The sequence below is a fragment of the Salvia splendens genome, chromosome 9 (assembly GCF_004379255.2).
Source record: "Salvia splendens isolate huo1 chromosome 9, SspV2, whole genome shotgun sequence".
Classification (NCBI taxonomy): Eukaryota; Viridiplantae; Streptophyta; class Magnoliopsida; order Lamiales; family Lamiaceae; genus Salvia; species Salvia splendens.
Window position 1 is genome coordinate 29,566,959 of NC_056040.1, and position 24,711 is coordinate 29,591,669.

At 41.5% G+C, this 24,711-nt stretch overlaps 2 protein-coding genes across 2 annotated transcripts; one reads left to right on the plus strand and one right to left on the minus strand.

Annotated features, from left to right (window-relative positions):
* The first annotated feature begins 4,447 nt into the window (after nt 1-4,447).
* LOC121748995 (cationic amino acid transporter 2, vacuolar-like) lies at nt 4,448-8,327 on the plus strand. Its single transcript, XM_042143601.1, has 14 exons — nt 4,448-4,930; nt 5,053-5,254; nt 5,509-5,593; nt 5,714-5,854; nt 5,941-6,059; nt 6,136-6,232; nt 6,307-6,479; nt 6,572-6,638; nt 6,739-6,897; nt 6,983-7,235; nt 7,329-7,437; nt 7,530-7,642; nt 7,726-7,801; nt 7,894-8,327. Exons 1-14 carry the CDS (start codon nt 4,762-4,764, stop codon nt 8,048-8,050), a joined length of 1,920 nt encoding a protein of 639 aa, XP_041999535.1. The 5' UTR covers nt 4,448-4,761; the 3' UTR covers nt 8,051-8,327.
* Nucleotides 8,328-14,335: 6,008 nt separating this feature from the next.
* Nucleotides 14,336-16,819, minus strand: LOC121749394. Its single transcript, XM_042143967.1, has 2 exons — nt 15,670-16,819; nt 14,336-14,556 (listed from the first exon to the last, which is right to left on the minus strand). Exons 1-2 carry the CDS (start codon nt 16,817-16,819, stop codon nt 14,336-14,338), a joined length of 1,371 nt encoding a protein of 456 aa, XP_041999901.1.
* Nucleotides 16,820-24,711: the final 7,892 nt, after the last annotated feature.

The window sequence follows — 24,711 nt, forward strand, 5'->3', positions numbered from 1 at the left end:
TTTGCAAACTGACGAGGACGACGACAACTACATAAACCTAGCCCAAACATTCCAAATAAACCTCCCCCACCTCCCAAGCCTCCAAAGAAGTTTTGAGTTCGACTTGCGGGCTCTCTTTCACGATTACGAAGCCAAGTACAACACTACCCACCAAGTGAGACCTAGACCCCCCGTCAAACACATAACTTTGGCTTCTTCCAAGTTGATGACCTCGACGCCCAATCCCAATTGGTGGACCTATACGGCTTCAGCAGCGGAGGAAGGACGACAAATTCGACAAGTGAGTTAGATTTATATTTTGACTCACACTTTTCATTCAATGAGGAAGAAGGAGGTCCCGTTCTCCAACAAATCGACGTCCTAGATTGGTGGGGATCACACGAGAAAGATTTTCCCATCCTTGTATCAATGGCCAAGGAGATCTTTTCGGTTCCGGCTTCCACTGTCACCGTCGAGTCCGCCTTTAGTGTTGGAGGCAACGTCTTGGACGACAGAAGAAGTAGACTCACCGGGCAAGAACTGGATTGGGACAATCAAGTAGTACAACCCGACCAAGACTACTTCTGTCACGACCGCATTTCCTAAGGATAGGAAGCACGGGGAATCGTGACTAGTGGGGAAATTAAGAAGCGGGGAAGAAGGGGGTAGCAATCAAGGGAATACGAAATATCGATCAAAAGATGAAATTTCATTAATCAAACAACGTTCAAATCCCGAAAATACATAACGTAAGTGACATAGTTTGACAACTCAAAGGAAAGTAAAGAGATTCTTAAAAACGTAGAGTAGCGGAAGCAAATGAGAGTTTAGCTACTACTATGTATGAAGACATAATAGTAACCGGAACAATTATTGAATATGTTTCTTGAATCATCGCTCAACATCCTCCGCCTCCCGACCTCGCTCAACCTGCACATAGTGAAAACATATGCAGGGGCTGAGTACTTGATGCACCCAGTGAACTCATGCCCGAAATACATTTATCGCTAAGATATGTCAAGCCATGATAGAGTGAATCTCGGGTTTTACTTTAAAAAGACCGAGAAACACCAAAATCATTCCTTAAAAAAAATAGTGTCTGCGCAGACAAACATCATCCTCCATTATATACCATATCTGAACCATCATGTGAAACGAGAATGTGGCCACAAACTTGATCACTGGACCGGCCGACCTAGGGGACGGCTCACGATCCCCATCAGTGCACTAGCCTAAGTAGGGCTTAGACCCTAGTTAGACCCGAATTCGTTAACCATCAAAGTCTAGTAGAGTTTTATTCTAGTAGACAATGAGATAGGCAATTTCAAAACATAAAACACGGCATGACATACTATTTAAAAACCATCCTTATTACACCATAAACATACCAATTTAAAATAAAAGTTAAAGTAATAAAGCCCACCTCAAAAGCTTAGGATTTCCGTAAATAGTTCCTCGTTCCGACTTTTAGCGTGTGTGCGAACCACCTTTTCGGAAAATACATAAAGTTCACATCAATTCTCGGTAACGAAGGTATTTAGAATGCATGCACTCTAATTAAAATCTTTTAATTCATTTTTCTCGGTTTTCATGCGTTTTCGATTATTCGGCAGCCGCCCAAGGCGTCGCGTACGACGCCGGTCGGCCGCTTACGCTCGTTCTTTCCTGCGTTGGCTCCTCGTATTTTCCATGTCGTTGAAAATAATTTCTAAAAATTATTTAAGCGTATACTTTAATTATCGCAATTATTTATCGTTGAAAATATATTTTTTTACAATTAGAATAGAATTATTCATCCTTCAAAATCATTCCGGGAATTTAAATTAAATTTTCCCGCGATTAACTTAAATTATTCTTTACGATTGAGTTATCGGCCCACACCTTAATTATCTTCCTCATTTCCTACTTCCAAATAGATTTAAAAGCCCCAAAAAGAAAGGCCCAACTTAAAATTAAATCCTCCCCTAAATAAAATTTTGCCCAAAAAGTAAAGGCCCAAAACATTTGTTAAAACAAGCCCCATTCTTTTATCTCTCTCTCTACCTTACTCCCTCCCCCAAATCGACTGAATCACAGAAACGCAGACTTTCCCCATCCCGCCGCTCGCTCCGGCTTACTGCCGTCGTCGGAGCTGCCGCCGGAGTCACCGGGAAGTCGCGAAGCCGCTGCTGTCTCGCCGCGACGCCACTGCTGCTGCTGCTGAATGGACAATAATGGTGAAAAATCCTCCTCCTGCTCCCTTTCTCGGCACTCCCGGCTCCCTCTCTCACTCTCACTGTTTTTTTCTTTTGTTTTGCTTGAAGTGTTGAAGTGGAAGGGTGGGGAAAAGATAAATAAGTTTAACACTTAAGTGACTCTTGATTTCTTTGTGGAGTTACTGAGGGAAGATGGAAGGTGAAGAGAGTTGGAGGTGGAGAGCCTCCCTGGAACATTCGGCCGAGAGGTGGAAGGGAGAAGGAAGGAAGAAAAAATTTCTTGGGCTTGCTCCCATTTTCTTGGATAGATTTGGGCTCCAATTAAATTTTGTTGTTGGGCTCAAGTTAATGTAAGCCCATGTTAGAAATATTATTATTTAGTTAGATTGGACTCTACTTTAGATAGACAATTGGACTCTACTTAAATTTGCAAAGCCCAAAATAAATTCATACTTTATATTTTCATATTTTACTTCGATAATTAAAATTCATGGGTCTTTATTTAATTTTGTTAACTCGTTCTTCACAAACAAAAATTAAAGTACGTTTAACGGCACAACTTATATTTGGTGTTATTCCAAATATAATTCCTTCAACCATTCCTCGATTTACGCACGTCGTCTTCCATAAGAAAATATTCATCTCCACGTATTTCCTTCATCATGCTAAATATAGCAATATCGTCGCCATTCCTTCAACGAGACCTTCAACATGTCTCCCAACGTTCATAATTAACTAAAAAAAAGTACGTCCCCTTTCACATTAAACACATAAAACATACTACTTCCCAAAACACATTTATCGAGGAGCATAATATTCGAAATAATTTTATCAATTATTTCGTTACATAAATTAGATTCGTACTTAAAGGTACGGGTGTTACAACTTCCCCGACGAAGAAGAGTAGGCGCCAATTCCTCCGATCAAGCCAAATAGGTAAGCAAGGTAAGAGAACTACGTGGACTTTGATTCCAAAATGCAATTGAGCATTGAGGATACGTAGGCATCTCAACTTAAATTTAAAATTTAAGTTGAGTTTGAGTCCTTTTCCTTTATTTTTTTTTCTCCCATTTGTTTCGAATATGTAATTTGTAAATTGTAATCAAGACTTTAAGTCTTTTATAATTTATAATTTATAAGTTGTAATTTGTAAATTTTAAGTTGTAATTTGTAATTTTAAAGTTGTAAATTTTAAGTTGTAATTTGTAATTTTAAAGTTGTAATTTGTAATTTTGAAGTTGTAATCTGTATCAATAAAATTGCATTTGAACATCGCTTTATTCTAATTTTATTTATGCAAATATATTTACATATTTTACTTGAATTACAAATTTACAATGTAAAAAAAAATAAAAAAAATAAAATGAACTGCCGAACCGGACGAACCGGTCGGGAACCGGCCCGGAACCGGATATGCACCGCCGGTTCCGGCGGTTCACGGTTCAGGAACCGGAACCGCCGAACCTTGGCTGGGCCGGTTCAGGTTCACGCCTTTCTTGAACCGGAACCGGCAGTTCCGAACCGTGAACTGCCGGTTCCCGAACCGTGGTGACATCTAAGGCTTCTAGCTAATACATAAAAGTTCGGTCGCTCCGCCCCTTATTAAATATTTAATGAATAGTACTCCCTCCGTCCCAAGCTACTCGCACTTATTTCCTTTTTGGGCGTCCCAAGTTACTTGCACTCTTTCCATTTTTAGTAAAAATTTTCACCTACAACCGTCATTTTTGACTTTCCTATACACTCATTCCTTAATCTCCGTGCCGAAAAGGAAAGGAGCGAGTAGCCCGGGACGGAGGGAGTAGTAAGTCTACAACATTCAAAATTCAAAATAATTGGCATAACTAATTTGTTCGAATATTTTTGTACTATTATACACGCAAATGCAAATGGCCAAAATAAGATACACAGAGCACCGCGTCGCCCTATCCAATATCCATGCATGACGTCAGACAATGATTATGAATTCACTAAACAATGTTGCTTTCCATTTCCATCCGGTTAAATGTTGTTTTCAAATTTTAAAGACCATTTTTAAAATTATTATACTTTTTTTGCAAGTTAAATGTTGTTTTCCATTTCTATCCGTTTCAAATTTTAAAGACCATTTTTATAATCATTATTGCATACCAAGTTACCACAATATTTCGCGTCAGTCAATTTCCAAAAGAATTATATTCCATTTAACATCTAGTAATTTCAATTTAGGAATGAAATCTATGAGACCAATAAAAAAATGAAAATGAGTGGACTAGAGCAGAGTTAATAAGAACACATGCATTGAGCAACCCCAAATAAAACAACAACAACAACAACTAAAATTCCGTCGTTTTTCCTCAATCTCAGCTGAATCTCTGCAACAGAAACACCCGCTCTGATCCGTCAAAAAATTCAATCGTTATCCTCTTTGGGGCTGCTCTGAAACGTTTACCATAATCCCTGTTCAAGATTTTCATGCGTGTGTGGTGGAATTCGCAAAAAGGAAGAGAAATCGTGCTCGAATATACCGGCAAAGCTTTAGTTTCTCTTAAAAGAAATCCATAATTGGTGGGAAAATTAAATCTTGAAGCACCCAATTTGGGTTGTGATGGAATTTCTCAGTGATGCGCAGAATGATAATAGCAATGGAAACTGTAACGGCGGGGGTTTCATGTCTCTCGTGAGGAGGAAACAGGTTGATTCTGATCGTCCCAAGACGACGTCGTCTCATCAAAATTTGGCTAAGGCTCTCACTATTCCTCATCTCATAGCCATAGGTATCGAACAATTTTGTTGTTTTCGATTTCTTTAGTTTTATGGGATGTTTTTGTTGTTGGTATGTTACAAATGCATTGGCATGTGGATGTGGGGCCTAAATTGATGTTTTGTGGACTCCCAGGAGTTGGTTCGACTATCGGTGCTGGAGTATATATTCTTGTTGGTACTGTTGCGAGAGAGCACTCAGGGCCAGCGCTTACATTTTCCTTCCTGATTGCCGGGATAGCAGCTGCTCTTTCTGCATTCTGCTACGCTGAGCTAGCAAGTCGTTGCCCTTCTGCTGGAAGTGCCTATCACTACTCTTACATCTGCGTTGGAGAAGGGTATGCACGTTTGAACTTTGTTCATACTGCCTCGTGTATAACTTTCCTATCTTTGGCCGAAGCAGATAGATAATGTGTGTTTTAATTCAATACTCCATTAGGCTATGCAGACTGTTTTACTTGAATCTGAAACTTAGTAAATAATATCCATTTTTTTCGTTTTCTATAAGACTAGTTCAACTGCTATTGGAACTGCACCAGTTTGATCACTTGTTTACATATGGAAACATTGATGTAAGACTCTTCTCATGCAGTGTTGCTTGGTTGATTGGTTGGGCATTGATCTTGGAATACACAATAGGAGGTTCTGCCGTTGCCCGTGGAATATCACCAAATCTGGTGTGATTATTTTTTATTTATTTGTAAAGTGGAATTTCTTAGCTATATTCTATCTAGTCCAACGGAAAACAGCAAATATCTTGTTATTGCATTGATTTTGTTCTTCTCGTTTTCCTTCAGGCCTTTCTGTTTGGAGGGTCAGATAGCCTCCCTATGTTTCTAGCTCGCTATACCATCCCCGGGATTGACGTTGTAGTCGACCCTTGTGCAGCCATCTTAGTTGTTGTGGTCACTGGACTTTTATGTGTGGGAATCAAAGAGGTCTCTTGCTAATATCCTCATTTTATCCTGAGAATTTTCTTTCCTTCTGATTACAATTCTAGCTCACTCATACATGATTTTTGCAGAGTACATTTGTCCAAGGAATTGTCACTGCTGCAAACATTTGTGCTATGATCTTCGTCATCATAGCCGGAGGATATTTGGGTTTCAAGACCGGATGGCCTGGTTACCAACTTCAGTCAGGGTATTTTACTTTCTTGCCTAATTATTTGGTTTCTGTTTTTTTTATTTGATATATTAATTTTGAATACTTTTATCAGATATTTTCCTTTTGGGGCTGATGGGATGCTTGCCGGTGCTTCAACTGTTTTCTTTTCATACATAGGATTTGATTCAGTTGCTAGTACAGCCGAAGAGGTACGGAATATTATCTCGAAATTTGCCTATGGAGATTGCAGCCTCATTTGTTGGAAATCTAAATCTGTCTGCAGGTGAAGAACCCACAGAGAGATTTGCCAATGGGTATTGGTCTTGCCCTGTCGATATGTTGTGCCCTGTACATGTTGGTTTCTGCAGTCATTGTTGGTTTAGTACCGTATTTCGCGATCGATCCAGACACTCCCATAACATCGGCATTTGCTAGTAATGGATGTAACTGGGCAGCGTAAGTAGATAGTTTTATCCTGCTCATGCATTCGGAATTTCTCCATTCAAATCTTATCTCATTTTTCATGTCTCTAATTGGATGTGATGTAGGTATATAGTAACGATAGGCGCTTGTACCGCTCTTTGTTCAACGTTGATGGGTTCAATCCTTCCACAGGTGATTATAATCTTTCCTGTATGTGAAATTTATGCTTAGACCAATTTCTGTATTAGTTTGAGATTAGTATTTTTTTTTCCGATTCTGTTTGTGTATTCAGCCGCGAATACTAATGGCAATGGCGAGAGACGGATTGCTACCATCATTTTTTTCAGATGTCAATATAAAAACCCAAGTTCCACTGAAGAGCACTATCGTGACCGGTTTTCTTGCAGCACTCTTGGCATTCTTCATGGACGTGGAAGCGTTGTCTGGAATGGTGTGGTGAAATTACAGTTATTGAGATCTGGTTCATCACTAGAATTATTTATACTAGTCTTCATCGCTTTTGTTTCTATGTGCAGGTTAGCGTTGGCACACTTCTCGCATTTACTATGGTGGCAATTTCCGTTCTAATACTGAGATACATTCCACCCGACGTTGTTCCAGTCCCATCATCATTTCAGGAAGCAGTAGATTCAGTTTCTTCCAAGTATTCTGATGCAGACGATGCCGATGCTAAAGCTATTACATCAGAGGACCAAGTTCCCGTCCTAGTTAACAAAGACACACCTTTAGAAGATCCCCTTCTCGACAAAGTAGCTGTGCAGTTGAGCTGTTAGTTCATCCGATTTTCTACTAAGCATTTGATGAATCTTGATTCTATTATCTCCAGTATCTGATTCTCCCTTTTGTTCATAAATGTTGCAGATTTGACAAGTGAAGAGAACCGGCGGACTATTGCTGGCTGGGCAATCACGTGCACGTGCGTTGGTGTGCTCATTCTAACTTCTGCTGCTTCAAGTCGGACCCTGTTTAGGTACATTCATGGTTTCAAATGCATGTTAGGTTTCCCCATGTTTTGATTTCCTCGTGCGAATTTCTAGACCAAATAACAATAATTAATTCCAGCACGTATCGGTATTCTCTATGTGGGATTGGCGGAGTTCTGGTTATGTCGGGTCTCATATTGCTTACCTGGATCGACCAAGATGACGCTAGGCACAGTTTCGGCCAAACAGGAGGTATGTCTGATAAGATATGAACTCTTTTGCTTCGTTCTTTTTGGTTGCTGCTCATGGTCATAGAAGTGTCGTTACTCTTTCAGGATTCATTTGCCCATTTGTTCCATTGCTGCCTATTGCTAGCATTCTGATCAATGTCTATCTATTAATCAACCTCGGGTTAGTATTCTTGGATATCGAATTCGTAAGTTAAGTTTAGGAATATTTGATGTTTTTCGTTTATAACAATTCCCCGTGCGACAAATATGCAGCGGTGATACTTGGATGCGCGTATCAGTGTGGCTAGCGATAGGTGCACTCGTTTATGCTTTTTATGGCCGAAACCATAGCTCGTTGCAGAATGTCGTCTATGTTCCTGCAGCTCACGTTGATGAAATCTACGACAGTGTCTCTCAACCTAACCCGTGAGATGGTCTCTCTAAAGAAAAGTACTCGTGTCGTTTTAGTAGCGAGGATTTTCCGGCGATGGCGAACGGGTGAGGAAAAAAAGAAAGAAAAACATATACGTTTATGTCAAATTTCAGATCATAGCTAATAGGGGGATAAGAAAAAGGAAAGTATATGAAAAGCATTATAGTGTTGTGAATAGCACGTATTTCTTGAGTCACAGAGTCCTGCAATGGTACACAATCTGTAAATAGTATGGTATTGTTATTCTATTAATATTCAAAACAATTTTTTTTAATTTTATCTAAATTTGAATTTGGGTTGGTATGCTCATGTCAGATTTTATCTTCTCCTCACCTCGTACATGGATTAAATTTTTGCACGCAAATGGTCCCTTGGTCCCTGAACTATGCGTTTGAACTTTAAAAATATAATGGATTGTCCCTGTAATTACATATATAATACTTTTTCACTATTCATTACAATTTTACACCAAAATTGCACCCAAGGCATAAAGGGCATTTTTGGAAATTCATATCTAGATAATGAATACTCCCTCCGTCCCATTAAAAGATGGACAATGGGAATGACACGGGAATTAAGATAAAATTGGTAAAGTAAGATAGATAAGGAGAATGATATGGTAAAATAAAAGAGAGGAGGAGAATGGTAGTTAAAGTAGTGTTAGTGGATAGGAGGTCATACATTATTAAATTGATATAACTTTCCAAAAATGAAATGCACATATTTTTGTGGGACGGGCGAAAGAAAGTGCACATATTTTTATAGGACGGAAGGATTATAATATTTTCTTTATATCTCTCTAGTATTAGATATGATATTTTCTTATAGTTTGAATACCTAAAATGATATTTTCACTTCACTTTTTTAATCACTTTATGTCAAATCATCTTTATCTCTCTTTCTCTTAAACTATTATTGTATAAAGGAGTAAAAAATTAAAATAAAAAATACTATGAAAATTCTTAAATATATTAATTAAAAAATTGAAATTATAAATTTAATTATCAAAATAATTTATAACTAAATTAATTTGCGATTTGATTATATTTTTAATATTAAAAAATAAATTTTTTAATTAGTTCTAAATTTTTAGTTAATCCAAAAATTTTAATTTTTAATATTAAAAAATAATTGAATCACAATTAAAATTAAATTTACCTACAAGTAATTTTAAAATTATATTTATAATTTTAATTTTTATAATTAATTTATTTAAGAACTTCATAGTATTTTTTTGATTTAATTTTTAAAAGTTTTAGAGAAATAGAGAGATAGGGGATCTGACATAAAGTGATTGAAAAAGTGAAATGAAAAATATTTTTAGGCACTTAAACTATAAAAAAAATATCATATCTAATACTCAAGAGAGAGACAGAGAAAATATCATATCTAGTACCTAGATATGAAAGTCCAAAAATGCCCTTTATGCATTTGGGCATTTTTGGTGCAAAATAGTGATGAATAGTGAAAATGTACCATGAATGTGATTACACCTTAGCTCAGAGACTACTCATGATATTTTTAAAGTTCAGATACCGTTTGCGTGCAAAACGCATAGTTTGGGGACCATTTGCGTACTTCACTCAATTTTTTAAAACAACACATTCTTTCCTTAGTACAAACAAAATACTTTTTTTATGATAAATTATAGTTATCTCTACACACTTCTGTCCCACAAGATTATATACTATTTCCTTTTTAGTCTGTCTCATAGAAATATGCACTTTTTAAATTTAGAAACTCTTTTGTCTCTAATGAGATGTGACTTATTCCCCACTAACAATACTTTAATTACTTTTTCTTTGTACTTATCTTACTTTGTCAATTGTGCATTAAAACACATACAACCAAAAGTTCATATTCTTGTGAGACGGAGGGAGTACCATTGTTCAAAATGTGTGTTGTTATGTAATGTTCCCTCTACCCCAAGGTAATTAAGTCGTATTTTTTTGGTTTGTCTTGGGGTAGTTGAGTCATTTTTTAGCAAAATTTTTTCTTCTCTTATACTTTACTCGCTCTTCATCTCTCTTATTTTATTATTTTTTTAACTCTCTTCATTTAAACTTTTAATACATTAATTTTTTAAATTTTGTGCCCAAAAGAAATGCTTAAACTACCTTAGGATGAAGGAAATAATATAATAAGGTCGCACGATTCTGAAAGTCGATGACGCTCAATCCTCTAATGTGGCTGGTATACAAATTGATATGACTACAAGGATTGCCATTAAAGTACTCCATTCGTCCACGAAAAATAGAGCACATTTGCAATTTCTGGCTGTCCACGAAAAATAGAGCACATTTAAAAAAGGAAAGTTTTCAACAATTTTTCTCTTACTTTTTTCACTTCTCTCTTACTACCCTTACTAATAATATGGACTCCATATTCCACTAACACTACTTCTCTCTTACTTTTTTTCCTTCTCTCTTATTTTACCAATTCCACATTAAAACTCGTGACATTCACAATGTGTCCTATTTTTCATGGACGGATGGAGTATATCATTATAATTTTGAAATTTGTCAAATTATCATTATACACATAATAGAGGCCATTTAGTATCAAGTATACCTGCATAAATACACGAGTTCATAGAAATAACATTAATAATCAAATCATATAAAACATTATCTTGTTATTATGAAATACTCCTTATGGCCCATATCATTACACACACAATAGTGGCCATTTTAAAATATTATCATATTAGTATGAAACACTCCTTGTGTCCAATAAAAATAGAAATATTTGGGATGAATACGAATTTTAATGCATTATTAGTAAACTCTGAAAGATATAAAATTTAAAAGTTATTGAAGTATGTTAGTGGGGAATGGGCCACCTCATTCAAAAAATATTCAATTAAAAAGTTATTGTTTATAGTTTATTTTACAAAATTTTGTATTATAGTTCATTTATCTCATGAGTGTCAAACATATTGCACATAAAATGTTAATGAACAAAAAAATAACTAACAATGAACTCCGAGCTATTTAACAATGATCTTTCGTATTTTGGTTCTACATTATCCATTAGAAATTAGTTCAACATTGATTAAGAGACACTATTATCTCTACTTTATTCTCTTTTCAATTAAAATACAAAATAACATTTCATAAAATTTGGTGCTGACAAAGGAAATGTTATAGGATGGAAGTAAGGGTCAGGTGTCGCGTCAAGCAAAGGATGTATCCTACTGATCAGGATGGAACTCTACTGACTAGGAGGTGTGAGAGATGATTGATAAGCAGCTGTGTACGTGAGAGTAGGGGACATTATGTTTCAGAAATTATGTGGGAGGTACGGGGTTACTATAATAGGCTAAACAGAATATCAGAGAAAAAAGTGGTCGTTAGGTGACTTGACTGACAGATCTGTAGGGTACCAGCAGAAAATGTAGAGAGAGGTAAGGACAAAAGCATAAAGTAACTAAAAAGCAAAATTGGTCCCAAACATAGACGTGGATGTTATCTTCTTCAACAAGAGTTAGATCAGAGCAACAAACCTAGAATTGCAGTTAAGAAATGCAGATTAACGACTTTAAAAACACAGATCCAACAAATTAAACTCCAAATCAAAAGAGTAAACTAACGAAACTGACATTACGCTTACTGGGTGACATGCAAGGTGGCAGAAATCACGTAAACTAGGCTTTCATACTTAACCATTTCAGATCTAGAATCTAACAGCAAAATAAACCCATGAACTCAGATCTATCAATTCGGAAATGAAAACATGCTTGCAATACCTTGAAATTACCGAACCAGTTAGATCTAAGCTATCTAGGCAGAAAGAAACAGAATCAAACAGGCACCGATGCACAAAAACAACTTCTTAGCATAAAAAAACGTTCGGATCTTAACCACAGTACTTCAAGTCAGAAAGTATTGAAAATGCAACAGATCCAAAGTAAGAAAACAAGTGCGATTAACTAAGAAAGCAAGTAAAGATTGTTTTGCCACTCCGGGCGATGAAACTGTTAACACTACGAAACACGCTGACTGGAACGAGAGGATGGGGAACTCCGGCGAACTGATGAGCTTCAGGTGACCATGGCTGTGGCGAGGAACGAGAATACGAAGGATAATGCTGAAGGAATCATCTACCAAAGAGAGATTTCTAACTAAGCGTAGGAGTTGATGAACTAATTGATGATGATTCTCTCTTCAAGTGGCTTCCTTTTATAGGGAGGCCTCCCTTGATTTTTAGGGTAGACTTTCTTAATGAAATGACTCTTTTGCCCCTTGCTTGCAGCTGATTTTCCCAGCTATCCTTCTTCTCCATCTCGAGCCTTTTTGGCATGCATCCTGGTCAGTATTGCACCCTACTGACGCCCTTTTCACCTGAATTATCCAAACATTCCCATACTGGCTAGAACACTTTCCCTGCACACTTTAAGCACTGTTTTGCAGATAATTCCCAGCTATGCACATTATATTGACCAGTAACCAAGGCCTAGAATACGACTTATCAAACTGCTCACACTTACCACATGCTTGTCCTCAAGCGTGAAGAACCAACAAAAAGAAATAAGTCGAATTCTAGCCTGGTTACACCTCTGACCGACTCTATCCTAACCTAGACTCTAAACCTGACACAAAGAAAAACACATAAACAACGACAAACAAACATAAAAGACAAAAGGAAACACTTAAACACATTAAACGCATCAATCGGGCTATATTTTAAACTATCCCTCCCCTTGGGATCAGGTGTAATCCGGCCTTAAACAGCCTTGAATTTCCGCCGCCCCCCTTTTCTTTCCCAGTCAGTACATCTACTCGTCAAGATCACCCATACTCGCGGCCAAACACTGGATTTGCTCAGTCACTCATTCCTCACCGGGGATGTTAGGATTGTTTTCTCTCAATATGCTAAACCACGGATGCTTTGGACTCGGATTCCACGTGCAGCTCCTAAAGGGCTTAAGGTTTGTAATGGGGCTGTTGGGTTGTAGTGTTTGGGATGGATGTTCCTAAGGCTCTAAGGTTCAAAACTACTACTTATTTTGATGTGGGAGAACTATGTGCATTTGAGCTTTCAGCTGATACTTCTTACGGCTGGACATTTTCTGATATTGGTCTCCAACTGATCAGTAGCGTCTTGTGGCTTCGCCACCCTTATTCATTCTCAAAAATTTTTTGCGGTCAAGTGTTTCCGACCATTTTATTCCCATTTTCCTCCTTTCTTTTCGTGGCTTCACCACCCTTATTCCTTCTTATTTTTTTTGGGCCTGGAATGACTTCCTGGTCATTTTCTCCTTGTCTCTCTATCTCTTCCAGTTGGTTGTCTTCTTGTATGTCCTGCAGGCCAGTTGCCTTCTTCCCTTATGCCTTGCACATACACAGTTCCAGTGGCTAGTGGGTTGTATCTGGGTATATATGGCTAGAAAATGGGTTCTAAGGGTGGTTTTTTTGGGGGGGGGGGTTCCTACTGCTTTCAGGTCTTGTTACACGCGGTCACCTTACCGTAGACATCATGTGGCAGCCACTCTTTTCTTTTCTGAATTAGTGGAAAGTGGTTCCACTTTAGGCTTTTAACTCACATTTTAGGAGGGCTTTTGTGTTTGGCTCTAAGGATGGGTTTTTCTCTCATACTCGCATCATCTATACTGACTAGGAGATACTAAAGGGGGTGGTTTCCATTTTCTAGCATGTCTTATCTCCTTCAATTACCCTCACCGCCAGATCGAGGCAGTTGAGTTTTAAGCCCAATCAACACGTATAACAGACCTAAAAAAAACTAGACCTAGAAAGAAACTAACACAAACACTAACCAATATATATATGTCATACTGGCCATTGCATCCCCCCTCCCACTTCACAAGTGTCTGCCCTCAGATAAGGCTGTGAAGTGGAAAAGGTAATGTCTAGTATGACTGACACACAGACATACCAAACAAGAAAACACATGCTTCTACTAAAAACTTCTCACACTTAGACTATATAATAGGCTAAGTGGGAGAATTTTAAAACTTAAACAGAACCCAACAAACACAAACACATATATACAAAAACTCCTCACACTTAGGCTACGTAGTAGGCTAAGTGTGAGCTAACATGCACTCAAAAATAAAAACACATACACAGAAACACATGCGCCAAAAATAGAAAACCCTTGACTTCTCACACTTAGACTATTGTATAGGCTAAGTGTTATGAAAGGGGTTTGCTCACATACTACGCAAATTATACTACCTAAAAAACACATAAAATACGAAATACGAAAAACTAAAACTTAAAAAGGAAAAGAAAAAAACTAACTTGTCAAGGGGGGTGGTGGTCACATGTTCCTGCTACTCCTCCGCGGAGCAGGGATTGGTGCAGGTGGTTCTGCCAGATCCTCTTCCTCGTTCCCGGATGGTTCTTCCTCAGATTTCGCTTGTTCCCTGTTACCTTCTTCCTCTCGTTCTGCTACCTCTGTCCCCGGCACCCTGGGTTCATTGTCCTGGCCTCCATGGCCACTTAGTCCGTTTCCTCGTACTAACTTTCTTCCGCTAATTCCTTCAGAATTCCTTCCATCACGTTATAAGGCGAGCCAATTCCGCCCTAGCTTGTCGATTCTCTTCCGCCAACTCTTCCACTACCTTCTCTAACTTCTCCTATCTCTGCTCTTGATCGTGTGTTCTCTGGCTTGCTGTAGCTATCCCAGTCGGTATAGCTTCCTCACCCATCGCGTAAAAACGCGGTACTCCCTGTCTCATATACACAGCATTCACCCGGACGAAAAATAGGGTATCAAACAACCCAAGGGAATCTACCATGATTTGGGGGGGGGATAAGTCTTCAGCCTCTGTGTTGATGATGTTGTTTCTGACGAACACTCCCAAGATATGGCAGAGAGTGAGATTTCTCGCTGGATGGGTGGCAATTAGATGGTCCAAAAACCCAGATGTAACTTCCTTCCGCGCTTGGCGCACCAGAGAAGGTATAACTCCGTCATCAACGTTCTTACAGTGGAGTTCGACTGTCCCAGCAAATTGAAGTCCAAATGGAGTTGTACTAGGCGTAGGATCGGGTTATTGAAATGGATGGAGCGAGAGAGAGTGGATGCAAATTCCCCAGAGGCTGGGTGAGTTAACTCCTCCCATGCCTCCTGGGGCTTGAAGTCCACGTGTCTACGGGGAATTCCCCGTTCCCTGCTCTACCACTCCGATCCTATCGCCTCCTCCAGACTACACATCCCCAAACGTACTGTCCATTCAATCAGATTCATGCTTATCTCCCCTCCAAACAATCGAAAGCTAATAGAAACCTCGTCCAAATCTGTGGTGACCCTGAATCTGAATGTAGTAAATAACTGTTTTGCTAGCCAAACACTGATATTCGGGTTCCCATTCTCCAACAACCATTCGAATCCTAACGCACGCAAATAAGAGAGAAACAGCTCGCGGGCACCCAACTCGTCTAAAGAAGGAATATGAAGTACCTTTCCGCTCTTCACTTGCTTACTCCCTTCATCCTTGCTGTCGAAAACCTTTTGTAGCTCCTTCGAGTCGAATAACTTCATATCCTCCACCAGATCATCAGTAAGGTCCACTGTCCAGCGCCGGTACCTCAGTCTCTCTACCGGGGGATGTACTAGCTCCCAATGATCGTGCGGAAGCTGTTGCTCACTGTACTCCTCATCTTCCAAGGAAATGTCGCTGTCCGATTCTGACTCTTCACTGACAGCATATTCGCTATCACTCTGTTCCCTCTGGTGTTCCTGGGCTCGTTGAACTGACTCAGTAATGACTATGCCAATGTTCACTATACGCGGCTTCTTGTTGCTGGGCTTCTTTTTCATAGGGGCCTTCCCCTTCCATTTTCTCTCTACACGGTATCTGTCCTCATCACTATCTCGCTCGTATTCCGATTCCTTCTCAGCGTGTGTTGAAGGCTGGTCTGGGGCAGAGGGTCGGGTCTCAGTACTGATACGAGTACCTCCAGTTCTCGGCTCGACGTGACCAGCTGGTGCAGATGCGAGGTCCGGCACCTCAGCCATCTGCATCGTCTCTTCGCCCTGGTCACTCGGCGTTTGGGAGACCGCTTCGGTTGCCACCGTAGTATCCTCCAAATTAGTAGTGGGTAAGGATCCCTCCCCAGGTTTTGTGGGAGTGGTCCCTTCCTCTTCGCTTAAAATCTCCACCGGATCTGCCACCGTGTTTACCTTTGCTTTACTGGATGCCCACTTCCCTAAGCATCTTTGCGATACCCTCTTCGGCTTCGGCTGTTTAGTCCTAGGGTCGCCCTTCAACACCAACTTCCTCTTGACAGCTTTTGGTTTTATCACTGGCGGTACCACTGGTCCGGGTACCTCTGTTCTTGCTACTGTTTCCTCCTCCTCGATATGCACATTACTCTTCCCGGCCTCCGTCTGGGGAGTTGTTGACTCTGTCCCTTCTTCTCTAGTCTGGCCTCCCACCACTTTGTCTACTGGCCGTTCGGCTAGGCCTTCTGAGTTGTTCTCTCCATCGTCCTTCTCACCCTCTTCTACTGCCCTTGATGAGAGGTCTAGACCCTCAGCCATCGTGGCGGTACCATCTTCCGTCCAATTTACCTCATCCAAAAGAGCCTGAAATTCTTCATCAGTCATTAGGCCCTGCTTTCTGGCCGTCTCATTTAGACCTATCTCTTCTCTCGCCGTTTCTTGAGGAATGGGCTCCACTGTCGGCGTTTTCTCTGGTTCATCGCCTCCCTTCTGGCTCTTTTCCTTCTTTCTTCTTCTCGCTTCCCTTTCCTCTAGGTCAGAATCGTAGTAGACGGAGATGGGGTCAACATCCATTGAGTCGCTTCGTTGGGGAGTTTGGGCGGATTCCGACGGTTCGGTCGCCGAGGGAGGTTCCCCTTCCGGCACAATTGTTGATGAAGTCGGAATGGAAGTGGGGGGTTGTACGGTGGGCTGCACGATCGGTTATGCTATAGTTTCTATCGGGGTTTCTCCGGTTCTGCTCGATTTTCCCCCGACTTGGCTGAAACCTGCCAGCGCAGTCGCCCAATCTCTATTCGGGTCCTGCTGTCTAAGGAACTCCGCCAGTGCGTTCAAAGAAACCATCGCCGGAGCCTGAGGAGTCAGCTCCGGTGGTTGCGGGTTCGGCGGCCGCTCTCCCAGTGGCGGATGCGATTCTGGGGCTTCTTCCCTGCGGGTTGAAGTAGGTTTCTCACCGGTAATTTTCTTCGCCCATTTCTTCTTTCCCATGGCGTAATTTGGTGAATTTTTGGTGGTAATGCGGGTGTTGGTTTCAGTGGATGATGGCGGAAATTTCTGGGAGAGGGGAATGGAGGTAAAGGTTTGTGAAGTGAAATGAGAGAGACGGTTTGGATATGAGAGTAGAATGGCTAGTTGAGGGTTTGTAACCGGCTATAAGCGGTTCCAGGTTGGCGTCGATTCATGTGGGAGGCGGTTGAGCGCGCTGCTTCCTGATTGGACGTCGCCTGTCCTTTTCCGCACACGCGTCATTCAAGTCGCTGTCCCCCTACAAATTTGCAACAACCCCCAAATTCAAACTTCGTCCCTTAATGATTTCCCCCAATATTTTCCTAGATTAGAAAAAAAGTGAAATAGACACTTCAATAAAATTGGGAGTTTCACCAAATGGGTATGCTGGTGGTAGTACGTACTCCCAATTAATATTTGAGGTCCGAAAAAATATTTTTGGGTTTTCTTAAAATTAACTTGCATGCAACGGTTTAAATCAATTAACTACCACATATTTACCATATTTACATCTCCTTTAGGAAAATTGGAATTCTACTGTGCCAGCATATGTAAATCACACTAAAAGGAGCTAGCCTAGTGGAATTCCAATCCCTATCCTACCGGTCAGTATGAAACCTGAGAATGTGGTTGCAGTGGAATCTCATCCACCACAGCCACATCACTGTTATCCCTAAATACTTTTAGCCTATGTCCATTAACGATAAAAGGTTCAGAGTTAGGAAGACTCCCTGATATCTCCACTGCTCCATTAGAACGGAGTGCGGTGATGACATAAGGCCCTGCCCACTTCGACTTGAGATTTCCAGGCATGAGCTCAATCTTGACTGGAAGAGTAGTACTTTCTGGCCAACATGGAGATCCTTGGTCCTCAGATTTCTGTCGTGCCACAATTTAGTTCTCTCTTTGTACCACATGGCTGAGTCGAACGACTCCAATCTAAGTTCCTCTAACTCCTGCAACTGCAGCTTCCTTTCCTCTTCACAGGTTGTAGCAACATTTACTTGCTGTGCTGCCCAGTATGCTCGGTGCTCAATTCCAACGGGTAAGTGGCACATCTTTCCGAAAATAATTATGTATGGGAGTTTTGTAGGCTGTCCGATATGCCCATAGAGCATCCTCTAACCTCATACTCCAGTCCTTCCTAGAAGGATTGACGGTTTTTTCTAGAATCTTCTTTATTTCTCGGTTAGAGATCTCTGCTTGGCTGTTTGCTTGCTGGTGGTAGGGGCTGGATAATCTGTGGTGCACACCGTACTTCTTCATCAAGGCTTCGATGGTGCGGTTACAGAAGTAGGTGTCTTGATCAGATATTATGGCCCTTGGTACTCCGAACCAACTAAATATGTTACTTTTGAGGAACTTGGCAACCTCTCTTGCTTCACACGTGCTCGTGGCCTTGGCTTCCACCCACTTGGAGACGTATTCAACTGCAACTAAGATATACAAGTTCCCATACGACGAGGGAAAATGCCCCATGAAATCCATCCCACATATGTCGAACAACTCACAAACAATGATCGGGACTTGTGGCATTTCATCTCGTGCTGATATTCCACCGGTCAGTTGACAACGCTCACAACCTCTACAGAATTCGTAGGCATCTTTGTTGAGGGTTGGCCAATAAAATCCGCTATCCAGAATCTTTCTTGCCGTCTTCTTGGGACCGAAGTGTCCTCCACATGCCAAAGAGTGGCAATGCGTCAACACGTCTCTCTGCTCCCAGTCAGGAACGCGCCTTCTTATCACTTGATCTGCCCCTACCCTCCAGAGATACGGGTCGTCCCAAAAGTAATATTTTGCCTCACTCTTGATCTTCATTCTTTGAGCCTTGGTGATGCTCGGTACTTCTGGAAGCTCTCCTGAAACTAAGTAGTTGGCTAGGTCCGCATACCATGGCTCCTGTCCTACTCGTTCATTTCCTTTCTCTGTCACATCCTGGCCAGTAAGCTTCATCACTTCTTCCTAGTCAATTTTTCTGGCGGCGAAAATCACTTCACACAAGTGTTCCTCAGGGAATTGATCTCGTACATCCTCGCTGGTCCCATCTTGCACTATCCTGCTCAAATGATCCGCAACTTTGTTTTCGACCCCTTTCTTGTCTTCTACCTCCCAATCGAACTCTTGTAACAGGAGTACCCATCGGATCAAGCAGGGTTTGGATTCTTTCTTGGTAATTAGGTACTTAATGGCCGCATGGTCAGTATAAACGATGACCTTGGATCCCAACAAGTACTGTCGAAACTTCTCAAATGAATACACCACGGCCAGCATCTCCTTCTCAGTGGTATCATAATTCCTTTGAGCTTGATTCAAAGTTTTAGATGCATAGAAAATTACATACCTTTTCCTGTCGATCTTCTGACCCAGAACAGCTCCCACCGCGTAATCGCTGGCATCACACATCACTTCGAACGGATGATCCCAGTCAGGAGACCTAATAATTGGTGCAGATACCAGCTTCTCTTTGAGGAGGTTGAAAGCAGTCTTGCACTGTTCATCAAAATTGAATTCCACTTCGTTTTGAAGAAGTCTGGTAAGGGGCTGGGCGATTTTGGCGAAGTCTTTTATAAATCGTCGATAAAATCCTGCATGCCCCATAAAACCCCTTATTTCCTTCTGGTCAGTAGGGAAAGGTAGTTTGGTAATGACGTCCACTTTGGATTGATCCACCTGGATACCTCTCTCCGACACCACGTGCCCCAGGACGATACCCTCTGTGACATTGAAATGACACTTCTCAAAATTCAAGACTAGGCTTTTCGCTTGACACCTCTCCAAGACTATATCCAAATGATGAAGGAATGAGTCGAAAGAGTCCTCGTAGACTGTGAAGTCATCCATGAATATCTCTATGCACTCCTCAATTAGATCAGAGAATATGCTCATCATGCATCGCTGAAATGTTCCCGGAGCGTTGCAAAGACCGAACGGCATGCGTCTGTACGCATAGGTTCCAAATGGGCAGGTGAAGGTAGTTTTATCCTGGTCTTCAGGGTCCACGTAGATCTGAAAATACCCATTGTACCCATCCAAAAAACAAAAGTACTTCTTCCCAGCCAGTCACTCCAACATCTGATCGATGAACGGTAGGGAGAAGTGGTCTTTCCTGGTTGCGGCATTCAGCTTGCGGTAGTCTATGCACATCCGCCAACCAGTGACAAGCCTTGTCGGTATCAGCTCATTCCTCTCGTTTTGAACCACCTGAATCCCGTACTTCTTGGGAACCATGTGTACAGGGCTGACCCACTCGCTATCGGGCACCGAGTAGATAATCCCCAATGACAGCAACTTTAAGATTTCTTTCAATATTTCCTCCTGCATGTTGGGATTCACCTTCCTCTGCGAGTCACGATGTGCTTTCGCCCCCTCTTCTAGCCTAATATGATGCATGTAGACATCGGGGCTTATTTCCACCAAATCTGTAAGGCTCCATCCAATTGCTCTTTTGTTCTTTCCTAAGACGGTCAGTAGCCGTGCTTCTTGTTCTTTCGTCAGGCTGCTGCTAATGATCACCGGGTACGAGTTTTCCTCCCCTAGGAAGGCATACTTCAGATTCTCTGGCAGCTTCTTCAATTCAACTTGTGGGGGAAGTATATCAGCTGGCAGAGTGCTTCTTGCTGCATTCCCCTCCTTTTCCAACTATTCATCTGAAACTTCATCTGTACTGACTGGTAGCTGAGCTCCTGCGGCTCCAATAAATTCCGATTTCTGGCAGAAGTCCTTAATTGCTCTTTCTATCTCTTCGTCGGTTAACCCTTGGCTACTGATTAGATCACACCATGCAGCCGCTTCTACATCAGCCTGTCCGTACACATCCAATGCTTGTAGCTTTTCCTGCAATAATTCGGTCTCAAGAAAATCTTAGACTAAGGGGTCAATTACATCAACATAGCATAGATTTTCAGAATCGATAGGCTTTTTCATGGCCTCATTGATATCAAAGGTAAACTTCTCTCCATGAAAATCAATGCAAATTGTCCATTCAGCCATGTCCACGATTGTCTTGGCTGTTCGCAAAAACGGTCTCCCTAGCAAAATACCACTAGACTCCCTAGCTTCAGACTCACTCATCTTGATCACGTAAAAGTCAGCAGGATAAGTAAAATCATGTACTCTCACCAACACATTTTCTAATACACCCTCAGGACTTATGCATGATCTATCAGCCAGTTGGATCAACTAGTGTTTGACAACGTTACTCCCTTCAGCCGATTATAGATTGACAAAGGCATAACATTAATAGAAGCTCCAGGTCACACATCGCATGCTCGACTTTTACATCTCCTATAGTTATAGGCAAAGTAAACACACCTGGATCGGCTCTCTTGGGTGGTAGCTTTTCCTGCACAATTGCTGATGCTATCCCTTCCACCATGATCTTTCCCTCCTCCTGGGCTTTCCCGGCTATGAATTCTTTAATGAATTTCCCAAGTGGGGGTAGCTTCACGGCCTGGAGGAATGGTATGGTAACATCCAGCTTCCCGAAAATTGACATGTAATCCACTGGGTTCTCTTTCTTCCTTTTGGTCACGAAACGGTAAGGGAATGGTTTCTTTCCTTTATCCTCTTCTGCTGGTTCTTCAACAGCCTTTCCAGAATCTTTCCTGGGCACATTCTGGGCTGGAGTTTCCTTCGTGGATTAAGTTTCCTTAGGAGGATCTCTCCTGGGCAGTACACCTCTTGTTTCATTTTTTTCCAATGGCGCTTTATCCAAAAAGAATGGATCCTGCATCTGAGGTAGAGGTCTGTTGAGCTCCTCTTTCGAGACAACGTTTCTCAGCACCATCGTTCCACTAGGTTCTCCACTGGACTTCTTCAGTTGGGGTCCTTCATAGGTTGTACCGGACCGTAATGTGACCTTGCTCACGTTTGCCTTTTCAGGTACATGGACTGTAGATGAGAGTTTCCCGGAATTCCCTTTCATTTCACCCATCGAACTAGCCAGCTGGGCCAACTGCCTGTTCATCATATCAATATTCGCCTTATGTTCCTTCTGGGCACTCTGCATCCCCTGCACCACTTCATTGTTGGATTGCAATTCACCCTTGATACTCTGCTGTGAAGCGAGCAGTTCTCCCATCATGTCCTCCATAGATCGTCCTGACCTGTTAGGATATTGGGACTGATTCGGTCCTTGGTGATGGTTATACTGGGGGTTTTGGTTGGGTGGGTAGTGGGTATACTGGCCAGGAGGGTTGTACTGGTCTTAATGATATTGATTCTGGTTCTAGCTTTGGAACTGGTTATGGTTCTGCTGATGTTGGGAACCATGATTAGGCTGATTCTGGTAATTTTGGAAGTTTCTCTGGTGGGGTGGTACATAGACAGGGTTTGGGTTCTGGTTTTGTGGGGGTTGGTTTTGAGGTTGTTGACTGTGGGGTTGTTGGTTCCTTCCTGACCAGTTGAACTGGTTATTGGGATTTTTCGGGCCACAGTTGAAATTTTGGTTTGGGTGAGGATGGTATTGATTCTGACCTGGACCTTGGTTTTGATTTTGGTTCCCATCTCCCCATCGAAAATTCGGATGGTCCCTCCATGGTGCGTCCCGTTGTCTCCCTTGGATCCAATGTCCACTAGAATTGTAGTACCCGACAGCATTGACTTGCTCCATGTTGGCGAAGTCATTAGGCTGACCATAGCCCGGTCCTTGATTCCCCTGTTCCGCACCCTTGTAGTTCCCAGCTGGGGAAGTTGGTGGTGCGTTCTTCTCGATCGCGCTCAGGAGTGTCTTCTTCAATTCGTCCATCTTCAAATCCATCTTCTGTTCTATCTTATGCTCCTGGTCAGTAGACAAGGCACTCGCAATCCTTTCTCTGCTGTAATCATCTCTTGAATTGTCGTACTCCTTCTTTGCGCTCAAGAGTTTCCTAGGACCCTCTTTGTTTCACTGACCCTTAACTGCGTGAAACTTCCTCCTGACGAGGAGTTTGCCAGATCCTTTGTCGCCTTGTTCATCCCCTCATAAAAGGTGTGATGTATTTCTATATCCGCCATACGATGGTTCGGACATGCATCCAAAAGGCTCATATACTTTGCCCAATAATCACTCAAGGGTTCATCGTAACCTTGCTTCACACTGGTTATCTCTCTCTTCAGCGCACTCGTCTTAGATGACGGAAAAATTCACCTAAAAAGGCTGACTTGAAATCTGCCCAACTCTCAATGGAATTGGGGGGCAACCGCATGAACCAGGTGTTAGCCTCCCCTTTTAGAACGAACGGCAGAGCCTTCAATCTGTAGTCATCCTCTGTCGCCCCTGTTGGCCTTCTCTGTGCCCTACAAATCTTACAGAACTCATGAAGGAATTCGTAGGGGCATTCATAGCTTTTCCGGCAGTACGTGGGCAGAATTGCAATAACATGGGGCTTCACATCACAAGCCGTCTGTCCTGGGGTGACAACTATAGCTTGCGGCGGTTCTCCTTCGGTATGCGCATTCAGCGTCCCTATCTCCGGATCATCATCTCCTTGGGCAGCCATTCTCCTCGGTAACCTAACTGTAGTACTTGTTCTGGTATTCCTCCCTCTATGGTGTCTTGCTCTTCGTCACTACTCGTACCTAGGTTAGACATGGTTGTCGACAGGCCAGAACGAGTGGTCACAAGTATAGTTCCTCGCTAGAGTAACTTCGGTCTCTAATGGTCAGGAGCCAAACTGCTTCTCATAAACTGAAAGAAAAAGAAAGAGAAAAAATTATGAACAATATATACGCCAAAGTATCTTACACAATAACAGTTAATAACGCCATTCATCCCCGACAACGGCGCCATTTGAAAGAGCAGGTATGTGTCAGGTGTCGCGTCAAGCAAATGACATATCCTACTGATCAGGATGGAAGTCCCAGCTAAACCTGAACCTGGTATCAATAATTCCTCAACCCACTTCTACTGACTAGTATAGTGAACGTAAGGGTCGAATCCAACAGAGATGAACGCACTTTGGTAATTGTGGTGATATTCTGGAAGGGTTGGTTAGTTACCACGCTTTTTGGTTGAGATTCTAACTAGACTGGAAATTAATGTGGAACTCTACTGACTAGGAGGTGTGAGAGATGATTGATAAGCAGCTGTGTACGTGAGAGTAGGGGACATTATGTTTCAGAAATTATGTGGGAGGTACGGGGTTACTATAACAGGCTAAACGGAATATCAGAGAAAAAAGTGGTAGTTAGGTGACTTGACTGACAGATCTCTAGGGTACCAGCAGAAAAGGTAGAGAGAGGTAAGGACAAAAGCATAAAGTAACTAAAAATCAAAAGTGGTCCCAAACTTAGATGTGGATATTATCTTCTTCAACAAGAGTTAGATCAGAGCAACAAACCCAGAATTGCAGTTAAGAAATGCAGATTAACAACTTTGAAAACACAGATCCAACAAATTAAACTCCAAATCAAAAGAGTAAACTAACGACATTACGCTTATTGGGTGACATGCAAGGTGGCAGAAATCACGTAAACTA

Excerpts from the sequence above, each read along its gene's own strand:
- LOC121748995 (XM_042143601.1), top strand. The coding sequence starts at position 4,762 with ATGGAATTTCTCAGTGATGCGCAGAATGATAATAGCAATGGAAACTGT. Across the intron at positions 5,255-5,508 it reads TACATCTGCGTTGGAGAAGG|TGTTGCTTGGTTGATTGGTT; the intron begins GTATGCACGTTT and ends CTTCTCATGCAG. Across the intron at positions 7,438-7,529 it reads TCAAGTCGGACCCTGTTTAG|CACGTATCGGTATTCTCTAT; the intron begins GTACATTCATGG and ends AATTAATTCCAG.
- LOC121749394 (XM_042143967.1), bottom strand. The coding sequence starts at position 16,819 with ATGGATGTTGACCCCATCTCCGTCTACTACGATTCTGACCTAGAGGAA. Across the intron at positions 14,557-15,669 it reads CTTGGAAGATGAGGAGTACA|GAATTAGCGGAAGAAAGTTA; the intron begins GTGAGCAACAGC and ends GGAATTCTGAAG.